General features: G+C 39.8%; 1 protein-coding gene across 5 annotated transcripts in view; it reads left to right on the top strand.

Moving 5' to 3' along the window:
* The window catches only part of LOC109962938 (poly(ADP-ribose) glycohydrolase), a 43,106-nt gene that overhangs the window by 18,737 nt on the left and 10,663 nt on the right, over nucleotides 1-13,706 (top strand). The window contains exons 13-18 of one of the 5 annotated variants that reach the window (XR_002275335.1): nucleotides 242-320; nucleotides 569-677; nucleotides 1,928-2,033; nucleotides 2,995-3,123; nucleotides 3,396-3,496; nucleotides 5,530-5,632. Coding sequence is in view for 3 of the 5 variants with exons in the window: in XM_020605113.1 (XP_020460769.1) it covers nucleotides 242-320; nucleotides 569-677; nucleotides 1,928-2,033; nucleotides 2,995-3,123; nucleotides 3,396-3,571 (599 nt within the window). In the remaining 2 variants the exon portion in view is untranslated. Of the gene's footprint in view, nucleotides 1-241; nucleotides 321-568; nucleotides 678-1,927; nucleotides 2,034-2,994; nucleotides 3,124-3,395; nucleotides 3,651-5,529; nucleotides 5,633-13,706 lie in introns of those variants that run through there. The other 4 variants (XR_002275334.1, XM_020605114.1, XM_020605113.1 and 1 more) reach the window with 4 other exon arrangements.

Below are 13,706 nucleotides of genomic sequence, written 5' to 3'. Positions count from 1 at the left end.
TTTGCTTATTACACCAGAAGTGAAAGCCTTTTCTTATTTCCTATAAACAATGTTTTTATTTAGCTTCATTGGTGACTGAGCTGAATTTTATGTGCCAATTAAATCACTGTAATTTTACCTGAACTGCAGCTTTGCTACATACATTATTCTTTTCATTCTGACCATGTTTAAAAATGTACATTAATGTTATGACAACGCTTTGCCATGGTGTATGACTAACGTCCCTGTTTATTACCGCCAGGTACGGAGCAGTACAGTAAATACACCGGCTATGCTCAGACCTATCAGTGGGCTGGTAGCCACCAGGACACAACTCCTAGGTATTTATTACTCCTAGATGCTTTAAATAATAACTAAATGCTATGTTTAAACCCTTGAGTTACAAATAGTTTAGCACTATTAAGGGCATGACTCAATGGAGGACAGTTTCACTTATCTTGACTATTTCTGCTGCTTTCTTATTTCTGACATGGATGGAGCTAAGATAAATCATTGCCCTGTTTGACTAACACCCATTAATGTTGTTGTAGGTAAAATAGTGCCAAACCATTTCTTTGATTTGTTTCAGAGATGGCTGGCAGAGAAGATGCACAGAGATTGTAGCCATTGACGCACTGCATTTCAGAAACTTTCTTGAACAGTTTCATCCGGACAAAATCAACAGAGAACTCAACAAGGTGTTTTTTTGTTTTTGTTTTTTACTTTAAGAGTATTTCTTCCTGCTTGAGTGTTTTTGTCCTCCTGTTCAGGTTCTTGACTCTGCAGGGCACGCTCCTTTTGCTGTTGTACTTGACACTGTAGATCAGACTGTAAAATACCTGAGAGCAAAAACATGATGCTAGGTTTTTGAAAGTGGGTATTAGCAACTGTACAGCGAGTGCTAATAAGTGTTTTTTGTTTTAGACAAATGGTTTTTATAATTCTTGGCAGTGGAAGTGTGAGAGCCGGCTACCACGATCTTTTTGTTATCAGTCCATTTTGTTGATAATTGGTCTCAATACAAATGTTGGCTGAGATGGCATAGACTTGTTTACTTTTATCAGGATAAACATTTGAATAATGTTGTGTTGTTCAGACTGATGGATTATCATATGTAGAAATAGGCTTAATCCTATTCATTTCAATGTCCATTAGGCCCAGAATGAATTTTAATTAACATAATTGACCTCAGGGTGATTAATCACAATTATTATTTTTACTTAACTATTTTTTTTTTTAAATAATCCATCTGTATGTGCAATGATCCCACATAGGGATGTCCATCTGTAATAGAAAATCAAGTTGTTGATGTTGTCAAGCCTGCCATCAGAAAGCGTAAAGGAGTTTGACAACTCTGACAAGTGTGTGTGAAGAATGCATCAACATGAAGATCAATCCTGCTTCGAATTTTGTTCAGCTAACTGTCATATCTGCCCTTTCACAAGAAGAATTTATAAACTGTCATGGGGAGGATGGGCTCTTACAATTCATTTTCACTATTCACTTAATTTCTAATGGGAAAATTAATGTCCAGCCCCATTTAGATCTTATATTCAACATTTCTCATGTGATGTAAGAGCCATCCTACATGTGGCGTCAAATGTTCTTGTTCATGCACATGGGTTTAGTCTGGGATTGTCCATATGTAAAAGCCACATCAGTTTCACACCAGTGGGAATGAGACTGAGGGAATAGGTGTGAATTTAAGAAATGACATGATTTGTAAAATGTATTATGATGATCATTTTGTATGTGCTGCTCCCTACTGAGTAAACTATAAAGCATTTACCATGGAGAGGAAAGTGAATGATTTTGGACAAGGAAAATGTTACTTGCCTCCTCTGTGTTATATGAAGTGTCTGCTACAGAACGCCTGTCCTATCATAATGACTTGTGTTTTCCTTTTCTGTCCTAATTTACTGCCTCCTTTTACTCTGTCTTCATTCAGGCCTACTGTGGCTTTGCCCGCCCTGAGGAGCGAAGCCAAAACCTTGCAGCTGTGGCTACAGGGAACTGGGGCTGTGGGGTGTTTGGAGGTGATGCACGTCTGAAAGGTAAGCAATGATGTAACGCCATCATCAGTAGATCTTACCCAGAAATGTGCTGTGTTGGCTTTTTAAGTGGCTCTACCTGAATACAGCAATGCATTTCAGACTGTAAAGCTTCTGCAGATCAGCGTGGGCATCCATTTGTCATCCAGGAATGCATTCATTTACTTAAGGCTTATTCGTCACCTTCCTTATATTGATCAAATGACAAAGTTAATATGTTCCATTAATAGCGAAATTGATCGCCTGCTGGAGTCCATCAATCTGTTGCAGCACTTTGTCTGAGCCTTGTGTCACCAGCACTGAGCAGGGAGCTTCAGGAGAGTTTATGCTAACCAGTTGCAGTAGCAGCTCTGCTTCTCACTTTCTACCCCATTTAGAGCCCTTGTGCTTGCAAACTGTGCACACAGCCATGCATATTTGTTAATTAGCAGGGTATAGTCCATCATAGGCGCCATCACTAACTGTCTGTTTAATGAAATGTCTCCCAGGAAGAGCTTCATAATTCAGATGCTGTTCTCCTCCTGGGTTTAACTTCCATGGCCTCACGCAGCCACCTATTTTTAATTGTCAAATGATTTTTGAAAACAGCATTTAAAATGGAGCAGGAGAGAAACCGCTGAAGTGAGGACATATTCATCTTAGCCCTATTCTGAAAATGTTGATTCAGTTTTGCTCATTAACTTTCCACTGTCCCAAACTTCATTAATCAGCAGACATATTTCCAGTCTCTTAAAATATTCACAGCTCTCTGGGGCCAGACTTGGCCTCTCTTTGTTTCTCATCCAGAGTTTTCTGTGGGGGTGAGCTCTATTATTGCAATTTACCTTTTATTGTACATGCCACAGAGGCTAGTGCCTCTTACCTTTCGTAGTAATATCATCTACTGAATTTTACAATTAAGAAGGTGAAATTGTGTGAACAAATCTTGTTGTTGTGGTTTAACACAGCCTTTCTTTTCCTCCAGCTCTGCTCCAGATGCTGGCAGCTGCTGAGGCGGGCCGAGATGTGGCCTACTTCACCTTTGGTGACAGCCAGCTCATGACAGATGTCCACAACATGCACACTTTTCTCAGTCAGAGGAACATCAGTGTTGGTAAAGCAAACAACCATCCTGCCTGCATCTTGTTGATGTGCAACTGTTTCTTTTGAGCACTTTTTTTTTTGATTTGCACTGCCGAGGATATGCTGCATGAAATAATAACTTGGTTAACTGGAATAATATTCCCTCTTAGAATTTAGCTGTAAATTACCTGATCTTAGAACAGAATGCTGGCTGATTATTGATCCTGTAAACATGTCCACATTATACTTGCCTTCTACTGTAGAGAGTAAACGACTAACACATTCTCCTTGTCTTCATCACAGGGGAGGTGTATGATCTGCTGGGGCGGTACTACAGCACAGTGTGCAAGAGCTGTCTCGGTCGGCGCCCTGACGTCAATCTCTACTCCTTCATCTACCAACAGGTCAGCTCCTCCCATGTGCCCAGCGACTCCAACAGGGGCTTGGCCAGACAACACGTCCCTGCAGACAGCCGTTAAGGTCAGGTGGCTGATGAGTCACTGTGCCCTACCTTTGGAAAACGAAACACCAAATTAAAACATTCTCAGTTTGCCTTCAGTTTCATTTTTAGTTTTTGTTAGATAAGCTTTTAGTTAAGAGTATACCAAATATCGTCTTCACCAATGGCAGCCCAAAATGAAAATCTAGCATGCAGATCCTTTTCAAAAGCAACCGAACCACAGAAGGTGATTAGCTATGACCCTGTCTGGCACTGGAGATCAAGCTCTTTTCATTTTGCTGTTGCTGGTAATATGCCAATGGATTGAGCTTCAATATACTGCAATTTTTTATTTTATTTATTTTTTTTTTAAATGGTGAAGCAAAGGTTGCCATCCATCTTCGAGTTTGTCATGTTTCCTTTTTTTACACCCACATATATCCAGCCTAATTGAATTGGCTGTCAAAAATCAAGTTAAAGGAGAAGAATTACAAGATCGGGTTTGGAAAGCTTGAAGTGGTCTCATGAAGACAGTTTGATTTAAAGAGCACCTTGGCTTTTTGGGAAATAGGCTCTCAGCTTTTGCATTTATGGCAAAAATAGTACTATTTAGTTACTATTAAAAGTCCATCAATACATTTTGTGGGTTCTTTTGTGCATGCGATGCACATTTCAGGGAATCCAGTTGTAGTTAAAAGATTCATTTGTTTATAATTGATCTCACTGTAAATCTGAATGTTTTCTGCACTTGAGTGAAAATGTAACATTTTGACAGATTGTTTCTTAAGCCAATAATAAAAAGAACCAGTTTTGAGTATGTTTAATATTAACATGTTTAATATAGCATATTCAGATTCACCATTTGAATAGAGCCACAGATGACATCTATGAACAGAGTGAGGCCCTCTTGTCCCATGGATGTCACAGGCAAATTCAGTTCAGTCTTGCCATTTATCTTTTCTTAACCCTCACAGTTTAATAAGGTCATATCTTTTATATAAACTGTACATGACACCTCATTAAGTAAAATGTAGATTATAGAACACTAATGAAAAGTGAGAGCAAGGCAGTGGGGCTTCTGTGTGGTACGTCTGTCTGTTAAAACACACCTTCATTTGCATTAATAAGAAGCTGCCTGATGGAAATGTCAGTCTATGGAACTTTGTATCCAGGTTTGATGACATTTGACAAATGTTTAGGCAACGTACATATTTTGAGGTATTTGTAGGCAAAACTATAATTGGCAGACAATCTGACATGTATCATTTACAATATTGAAAAGACAGTCAATTATACTGTACATACTAAAATGTTTATTCGCCGCCTGTATTGATGTGATCTTTTTACCTTAATGTATGGTTAATTATTTCAGTGATCCACCTTGTGACTTTTCCCTGTGTGATTATTTAGTTACATGCCTAATGAGCTGTTATCTGTCAATTTACAGATTACCCAGTCAGCAGGTTATTGATTAAATATTTTTAGCTGAATGTTAAATTAGTTTTGTACCCAGAGTGCACAGTATTGAATGGACTCCTGGGAGCCTCAGTGAATGAGGTGTAGGCGTCTCTAAGCTTGGTGCTGTCTGTTTTCATGGAATCAGGGGAGATGTAGGTGGTCTCTCTTTGTAGCTTGCTGAGTTCAAAAAAAAGCCTTTTGGTGCGTTCTCTCCCAAGGGGACCCACCATAGACACACAGGGGTATCCTCCTGAACTGATCCCTCTGCGGTGAGCCCCGTTTTTGTCTTTGACCTTTTGACTACCATCTTTCATCAAGTCACAAACATGAACAGTGTTTAGTCTTTTAAACATGATTGCCTACTGCAGATTGGTTATGGAAATGGTAAGTAGTGGAGTTTGCAGGTGGGAGGGAATACAGTTTGATTTTGAAGATCTTCTGTAATTGTTCTTTCCTCACAGTGTCAGCTTATACCTACCAATTTATAACATTAATAGAAATTGCTGTTGGTTTTGCTGGAGTAAATTGTTTTGTCTTTAGCAGTGCTAGTGGTGTGGATTTCCAGACTGGAATGTGGGCATGAAATATGTTTGGTGGATTGCAGTGAAATGGCCCCTGACTTTTCCTCTAGCGCCACCAGCAGGTAAAAGCTTTCACCTCTTCAGTGAAATATCTCAACCTCTGAGTGCATTGCCACAAATTTGGTACAAACATTGATGGTTTCTAGACAGTGAATCCTACTGACTTTACTGTTGTTGTTTTAATGTCTCAACTGTTTAATGGATTGTCAGGAAATGTGGTACAGACATTCTTGCCCTCCTCAGGATGTATTGTAATGGCACCAGTTTCCATATAGCAAAGTCATCGGGACAAAATTTCACTTTTGTCTGTATTTAACTAATTCTCATCATCTTCAGTTGTACTTTGTGTTTCAGGCTAACAAGAAAAGGCTAGCATGCTAACACACAACCAAGTTGAAATAGGGACCATACCTGCTAGAATCCATATGTTAGCAAATATGCTCACAGTAATATTTAGCTCAAAGTACTGTTGTCCCTAAATCTGGCCTCACAGAGCTGCTTGGAAGACTGTAAATTATTTCTTTCCATCAATGAATACATTAATTTTTTTACCTAAAGCTCCCCACATTGTACTGAAGCTTTAATAGGGATATTTTGGTGATGGTGTTTGCTTAGGGTTTGATTAAAAATGGCAAATGGTAAGATTGGAAATAAAACAGAGCGCTATTGAATAGTGCCTCCCAAAAGTGTAAAACCTGTGATTTTTATTTTCATGCTACTGACACGGGACATATTATAGATTAATTTTGCAACTATGAACCAGATGATAGCTACTAAACCAAGAGAAATGTAGTTGGTATTGTAAAATGTATTTTCTGCAGCTAGGAAGAATGTTCCAGTTTTTTTGCATTGCTGTATTGAACATCAAGAAGTGCAGCAGTGTGCTGGAAATAGGAGCTGGGGTTTGGTGTGGAGAACTAGGTACAGTGCGCTCATTCATTTGAATTGAGGGATCACACAGACAGCGCTATAATAATGCAAAGTTCTCATACATATACAAGCATATTATATGAATTATCAGTGGACCCCAGAGAACAAGTTAAGCATTGGCTTCTACAATGATATTGCCATATCATTTTTCCTCCTTTGCTTTGTTTCCATCCAAGAAGGTCAACTCTGCTCATGTAGTGTATTATAAATGGGAAGGCCAATTGAAATTTATTATCCACTACTTCATACTGTATATTCTTATGATTTTTAATTAGACTTGGAAAGCCCCTGTGGAGTTTGGAGGAATTCTGTGAGGTTCTCTTGGCCACAGATTAAAGCAGTTATCATCTGAATATTGATATGTTTGATGAAACCCTGAGAGCTTTGGCTTACATTTGTTTGGACTGAAGACATAAAGCAAAAATATACTTTGTTGTCATTAGCTCTGTTTTGCTAATTATTCATACTTTGTCCTTTCCATGATAATTTTTGCAGCATCCATCTTTTTTTATGAAAAAAGATGGATGCTGCACATACACCTGGGGCATCAGGGTACATGTATGATGGAGCTAATTTGCAACTGATTATATCTTCAAACATTAGTCATGAATTATTGCATTTTACTCTATTGGTTCAAGCAGAGATATGTAAAGGTCCTTACTGCTAATAGCTAAATAGAAATAGGGTCACTGTATTTGTCTGGCGTTCACTTAAAACCTTTGCAGTGTGACAGAATCACCTGTTATATTTTAGACATCCAAAAGCTCACTCTGGGGTGGTTGTATTTGCTGCCTACTCTGATTAATCTATGCACTTGCAGAGATTTATTAAGAAGTGTTTATTGCCAAGACTCTCAGCACAGGTGCATCTTGTTACCGTTTTGTAGGCGGCTATGGCTCCAGGGTAGAGCAGCCGTTTCCCCACTTGGAAGGTTGGAGGCTTGATTCATGGTGCCTGCAGTCTGCACGTCGAAGTGTCCTTGGGCAAGACACTGAACCCCAGGTTGCACCAATGGCACCGCAGATGTTGCCTCAGTTCTGAAATGGAGACAAATTCCTTGTGTCTATAACATACTTGGCCAAATTAAAGTGATTATCATTATAGCAGCTAGCTTATGGGAGCAACAGAGACTTCACAGTCAGCCAAGCTTAACAGTGAATCTAAAACTAATAGTTGTAGTTACATACTTAAGCAAGGCAGATAAAATTAGCATGTGATTTTAAAGCTGCAAAGCAGGGTCCAGATGACGGTAACTTTATCTTGTGACATAACCATCATAGAACCATTAGTCTTTTGCAGGCAAGTTGTTTTTTAATTTCAGACATGGCTCTGTTATCCACTGTTAATGCATATTTGTGCCATTCTTGTTAACAAACTGATATATCATCTGTGATATCCTCGGCTTGCACTGGTGTATCTGTGTGAATTTGAACTCGGCGTGACCTACAGTAAATGTTTCACCACTTCCTTTGTGCCCTGTGTGGCGCTTCAGCAGTGGCATAGACCCTATCGTTTTATGGTAATTGTGTCTCTCCTCCAGCTCTACGCGTGCTGAGATAGTTCCTTGCCCAAAGGCAGTTCCTTTGCTGCTTTGAAAACCTGCTTGCATTGTCTTTTATTGGTCTAAACAGCCTGTAGCCAAGAACACCCTTAAATATGGGCTTATTTAAAGGAGAGGGAGGGGTATAAGTCCATGACAGCAATTAATTGTTAGACTGTTTTCTGTTGCCATTTTTGTTTAGTTTGGTTTCCATGACAACTGATCCAAAAGAAAAATCCACTTTTATGTGATAGCTGTACCTTTTAACCAAACAGACTGCTCGCGCTGTAAGGTCAAGGATTGAGTGAGGGATGTTATTTTTGCTCCTACTGTTATTAGATATAGGATTGATACTGACTCAGCTTGAACGAAAGACGGAGCAAGGCCATCGCTTCTTGCACACACAAGTAAGGAGTAGTCCATTTGCGATGCCATCTTGTGTAGAAAAAGCTCTTGAAAGATGTACAGCAAAAATAATGTGCTGCTAACAACATGTGTTGCATAATTTTTCATTTAAACTCATTTGAAATCCAGTTTGAGTTATTATTAATCTTTTCTCAGCATTAGTTTAGTGAGGGGAAAAAACTGCTAGATAAATAATTGTAGTGCTGTAGGATGATTACCTCTGAAATGTGTATGCAGAAACTGTTCATTAGGGGACAGTCCACCTATTGCTTACCCCTTAAAATTGCATGAACTGTTCATTATCTTTCATGTGCACTTGCTGATTTAATTTTAAAATCTATCAGGACACTAGATTCAACTCTGCATCAGGTATGAACTATTAATTTTGCAGTATATGGCTGAATTGGTTTACTTTCTGCATCTGTTTTGAACTGAAGGAATCTCTTCAGGCCTTTAATTGCACACTTGTTGCTCCTTCCACCTCCTACTACCCATGAGGTGGATAACACCATCTGTTCCATGTCCACACTAGACCAATCATCATTTCAAAAAGAGAAAAATATATTCCATTCCCTGGCAAAGATTTCAAAGTGCAACAGGAAGCTTATTAGGGAATATGAGACATTTATTTTGCTTTAAAAAGGTTTAAATTATAACTTCATTTGCCATGTGTTTGAATGAGGTGTATATGTGAAGATCTTTGGACATGTTATGGGATCAGACAGATGTCTCTCTTTGGGTTTCAAAGGTGCCAGAGACAGATGCTTCTTGCACATATCAAAGGAGACATTTTACAGGCTTTTGGTCTTCATCGTTTTCAGGATATGATTTGATTCCAACACATGACAATAGTTGTTTCCTCAGAGAAAAACAAAGTAAGAAAAATAAATGAGGGTATTTTGCTTTTCAGATTTAGTGCTGAAATGGTGCAGAGATTTAAGATGAAAATTAAGCAACAGCCAGTTTGATAGTGGATTAATCACCAAAGCCATTTATTACTCTGAAATCTCAAATATGAGGATATATTACTTTTCTGTACTGGATATTACTGAAGTAGCAACAGCACAATTTTTCTACAAGCTATCATTGTAAGTTTAACATCTTTTTAGGTTTTCGACTGTTTGTTGGAATAACTAGCACTTTAAAGACACACCATGGCACCTCAGGCTTTTCCATCATGCTGACATTAACTTGACAAAAGGATTCAACCAACCCTTCTGTTTTGTGGCTAAAATCTGGAGAATGAGAGCCTCGTCCAAAACTTTTGCCAACATCTTAAAGTGCATTATAAGTTGTTTGTTACATGTTTTTGAGGAATCTGTGACGGTGGACTGCTGGGAATAGTGGAGGAGAGTGACCTGAGACAAGCGGCTGTCACGTGTCGCAAGTTGAATCTGTGCATGTCTGTCCCTAGAGAGGAGAGAGCATGTGAACTTGTGCCTCTGAAAGAAGTGCTGGCAGAGTCGACCTCTAGGCTCTGCTGTGCACTGGACTTGTTACAGAGCTGTCACTGTTAGGCTGCCAGCACTCAGTGCAGAGGTTTCTGCTGCTGGACAATGGGTGGGATGTATGTGCTTCTTTGACTGTTGTTCACAGATAAATTAAGCAAACTGTTCTTATTAGTCTGTTTTTCTGTGGCAACACTGTAATTACGGTGTTTTGAAAGCACGTTTGATTTGCCAGCAAGGCTGCACAGGGGGTTGAGGATTTCCTGCTTAGAAAGTGAATCCCTGCTGGGTCTTAATGCTGAATATTAATTGGATTTCATCTGTGAAAGCCCTCCAGTTCTTACAGAGACATCCTTTTTAATCAAAACATAAATGAGACATGCTAAAGTGATTGCAAGTATCATAACTCTAGGGGGATTTATGGCTTCTAATTGAGAGAAGTACATAGATGGATTCCTTTATCTTTGCATTCATCTTAAGTACTTAATTTGAAATTACCATGATACATTAAAGCAGAGCAAAAGGAGAAAAGTGATTTGTAATTATATTTATATTTGCAGGACATCTATAAGTGATTTATTGTAAATCTGGGAAATGATTTATTTCTTTCTAATCAATATTAGGATCTCTCACATTTTGTTGCTTTATGCACCTGTCAGGATTGTTTGATTGTTGAAGTAAAAGTCTGACAGTTTTTGTATTTTATGCTGTAAGATTCTCCTCAGCTCTGGCAAAAGCAGCCGTGAGTCTGTGTCAGCTGATATTTCTCTGGGCTGCTTTAGAGACTGAAAATGCTATGTAGTCCTTCTCTCTGTTGGGTAATTGTAAACTACAGAGACAAAGCCCATTTGTCCTTGCCGTCCGAGCTGTCTTGTGGGTCAGTTTCCCTGACAAGTGTGGCTTGAGGGGCTATAAAGTGGCACTGCCACCGTTCCTCAGTTCTCTGTTACATATGAATCTGACAGGCTTATTTACACCAGCACACATGTAGTGTAGATGATGCCATTACTCCAGTGCCAAACACTGCTGCTTCACTAACATATCACAGTGACAAAATACTATGAGAGAAAGGCAGCAGAGACGGGGGTAAAGACCAAATACCGGTGTGAATTCACCAGTCATTTAGTTTGGGTACACTTCCTTTACGGATAAGTGGATTAGAACTTTTTACCTCATGCTGTTCAATTACCCAAGCACCCATAAAAACCTGAAGTTCTGTCTCTGGAGTGAGATATTGTCGCGCTGCTCATCGCAATAAGAGCAAGATTTAGGATGAGCCTTTCCACTGTGACAGAGGCTCTGCGCAGGTGCCCTGTCTGTCACTAGATATTGCGCTCCCCACTTGCTCATTAAAGATGGAACCATTACTTTACAGCTCCGGCTCGCTTCTCCCTGCTCCTCCTCCATCTACCTTCACAGCCCCCTGGAAGTAAATAAACACAAATGAGCTTAAGAATTTACAGAATGCACATGAGCCAAATCTGTGAGAAGTGGCCATACTATATTACTTCACAGCTGTCTGCCCCATTAGGTTCCTAATGCCACTTTATTTTTCATAAGATCTCTTAGTGGAAGGATTAAGGTGTTTTTTGTCCATAGGGAACTCCCTTGAGCTGTTCAGCATAATGTCTTCATTGATTATAATGTGTGTGTGTGTGCTCCCCACCATGTCTTTTTTTGTGGTAATTTGGTTTTTTTATTTTGGTATTTAAACTCTGTTTTAATAGTGGGGGTAGTACAGCCATAGAACTTGTTTATTTCTTCCAGTTTAGATTGTTGTGACATTGGGGATAAATTTAAAAAGTAGTACCTGAAGACTGAGGGAATGCATAATGTCCTTTAATTCTTCTGGATACATTAACTGAACTTTTCATGGACTAGTCTGTTGATGACTGGTCTGTCTTGATTATAGTTCAGACACGGACACATTAGTAACATTGTCCTTTACATTTCTTGTATTGAAAGAAAGTATTGGATTATTTTATAAGACTTTGATCTGATCCTTACACTGTATTCTGGCAAAATAATCATAAATTACACAAAAATAAGGATGATTCATTATGGAAGCTTTAAAAAGTCTCATGTACCTTTAGACCAGAAGGAAATTGGTGTCAAAGTATGCTGTGCGTCTTCTGTCGAAAATGGGCAAATGAACACTCCTCCATTCTCACATCTGTTGAAGCTGCATTCGTTCTTCTTAATGGGTCACTGTAGTGGAGTCGGGAAGCAGGCGCTGCTCTATGGCGTGTGGTTTAGTTACTGCAGTCCTGAGAGTGATGGAGCCACTGGCAGCTGGGCGCTCAAGGATTCTACTGCTACTCACTGTGGGCCTCTGTTCATCCCCTTTCCAGCCCCATGCAGCTCTGCTCCTCAGGGACGATGCTACAGGGACAAATGGCCACCTGGGAACTGAGCACTTAATGAAGCACACCTTTTTTTTCTTTCGCTTCTCCTCAGATAACCTTGTTTCCTAACACCAACAGACCTTCCATCTCATGTCTGGTCTGGCAGCAGAACAAATATGCTGGAGAACTGAGAGACTGAGGGGAATTGCCTTTTGCAAAGTGTGTGTCTCACATGACCAGAGCCACAAAGCCTACATGCATGCAAGCTCATGCCTTTTTATTTGCCCTTATGACAGTATAACTATTAGTTGCTTGGTGCAGGTTTTCACTTGTCAGGCATTATGAGATATCCTTCAAAGCTCATGGCCAGTTTACAAATTTCTCTGTGTTGCAGAGATGGGGTTTTTAAGGGGAGTGTAGCTCTCTTAATGACTTCTTTCCATCTAACTTTTCTCCCTCCTGTCATCATGGATCCATTCATATTTGGCACTTATGCAATTGCCTGTTAGAGCTGCGCTCATGGCTAGGCTGGGAGGCCATGCAGGGGGCGAACGGTTATTATTCTGATGTGAGGAGAGCATTAAACTGCTTGTCTCTTTACAGTGCTTCTGTAGATGACTGACTCTGCTCTTAAGACGTTGGCCTGGCACAACCATTTACCTTCTAAAGTCTTTAACTCTTACCCAGTCATGGATTCTCATTTTGTCTCCTTATCGCTCTTTAGATCTTGCAAATGTGTGTGCATGAGAGAGAGAGACAGAGGCCTTGGTACTGTACTTATGATAATGATTGATGCCCCCCAATTAAGACTTTCTACTCTTATTCTAGCTGTAACATTCTGATCCTTTTGCTTAGATCCCAACTCTTCACTCCTCAACCTGCAACCTCTTTCACTCAAATTAGCCCTGGCCATTCGATGGGAGCCTTACTGCTACAGGACATCGCAGGACCGAGGCATAAATCATTCCCCAGAGCAGGAGCTCTGGCAGGCCTAGACACACATCTGCCCCCTGAGATTTACACTGCACATTGAAGCGCAGGCCCACAATCTGGATCCTCTCCACCAGGTCATCTTCAAATTGGTTATTGATCTTCCAATCACAAAATGAATCATACGTTGCTAACACTGTTTAGGTACTACGTTTACAGTATCATGGCTTGTGTTACAGCTGACATGCAGCCTGTGGATGGATTATTCTTTAGAAACCTTGAGAAAACTGGTACCTGCACTGAACAGGGGGTAAATAGGAAAAGAAATTAGATGCTGTTTTTCTAGAGATGAATAGGTGTCATGTTGTCACCCTGCAGAGCCTCATTATACCATATCAAAACAGCTGAGGAAAATGCTGACAGTCGCTGAAGCGAAGAGCTTGAAGCTGCCTGTTCTACTGTGGGGATATGCAACGATGTGTGATTATGACTGGGGCCGTATTGTGCTGCAATTCTTCAGAAAATATGAACTGTGTAT

This window comes from Monopterus albus, unplaced genomic scaffold (genome assembly GCF_001952655.1).
Source record: "Monopterus albus unplaced genomic scaffold, M_albus_1.0 scaffold69.1, whole genome shotgun sequence".
In the NCBI taxonomy this organism is placed as follows: domain Eukaryota; kingdom Metazoa; phylum Chordata; class Actinopteri; order Synbranchiformes; family Synbranchidae; genus Monopterus; species Monopterus albus.
This window is presented reverse-complemented; position numbering and strand designations above follow the sequence as displayed.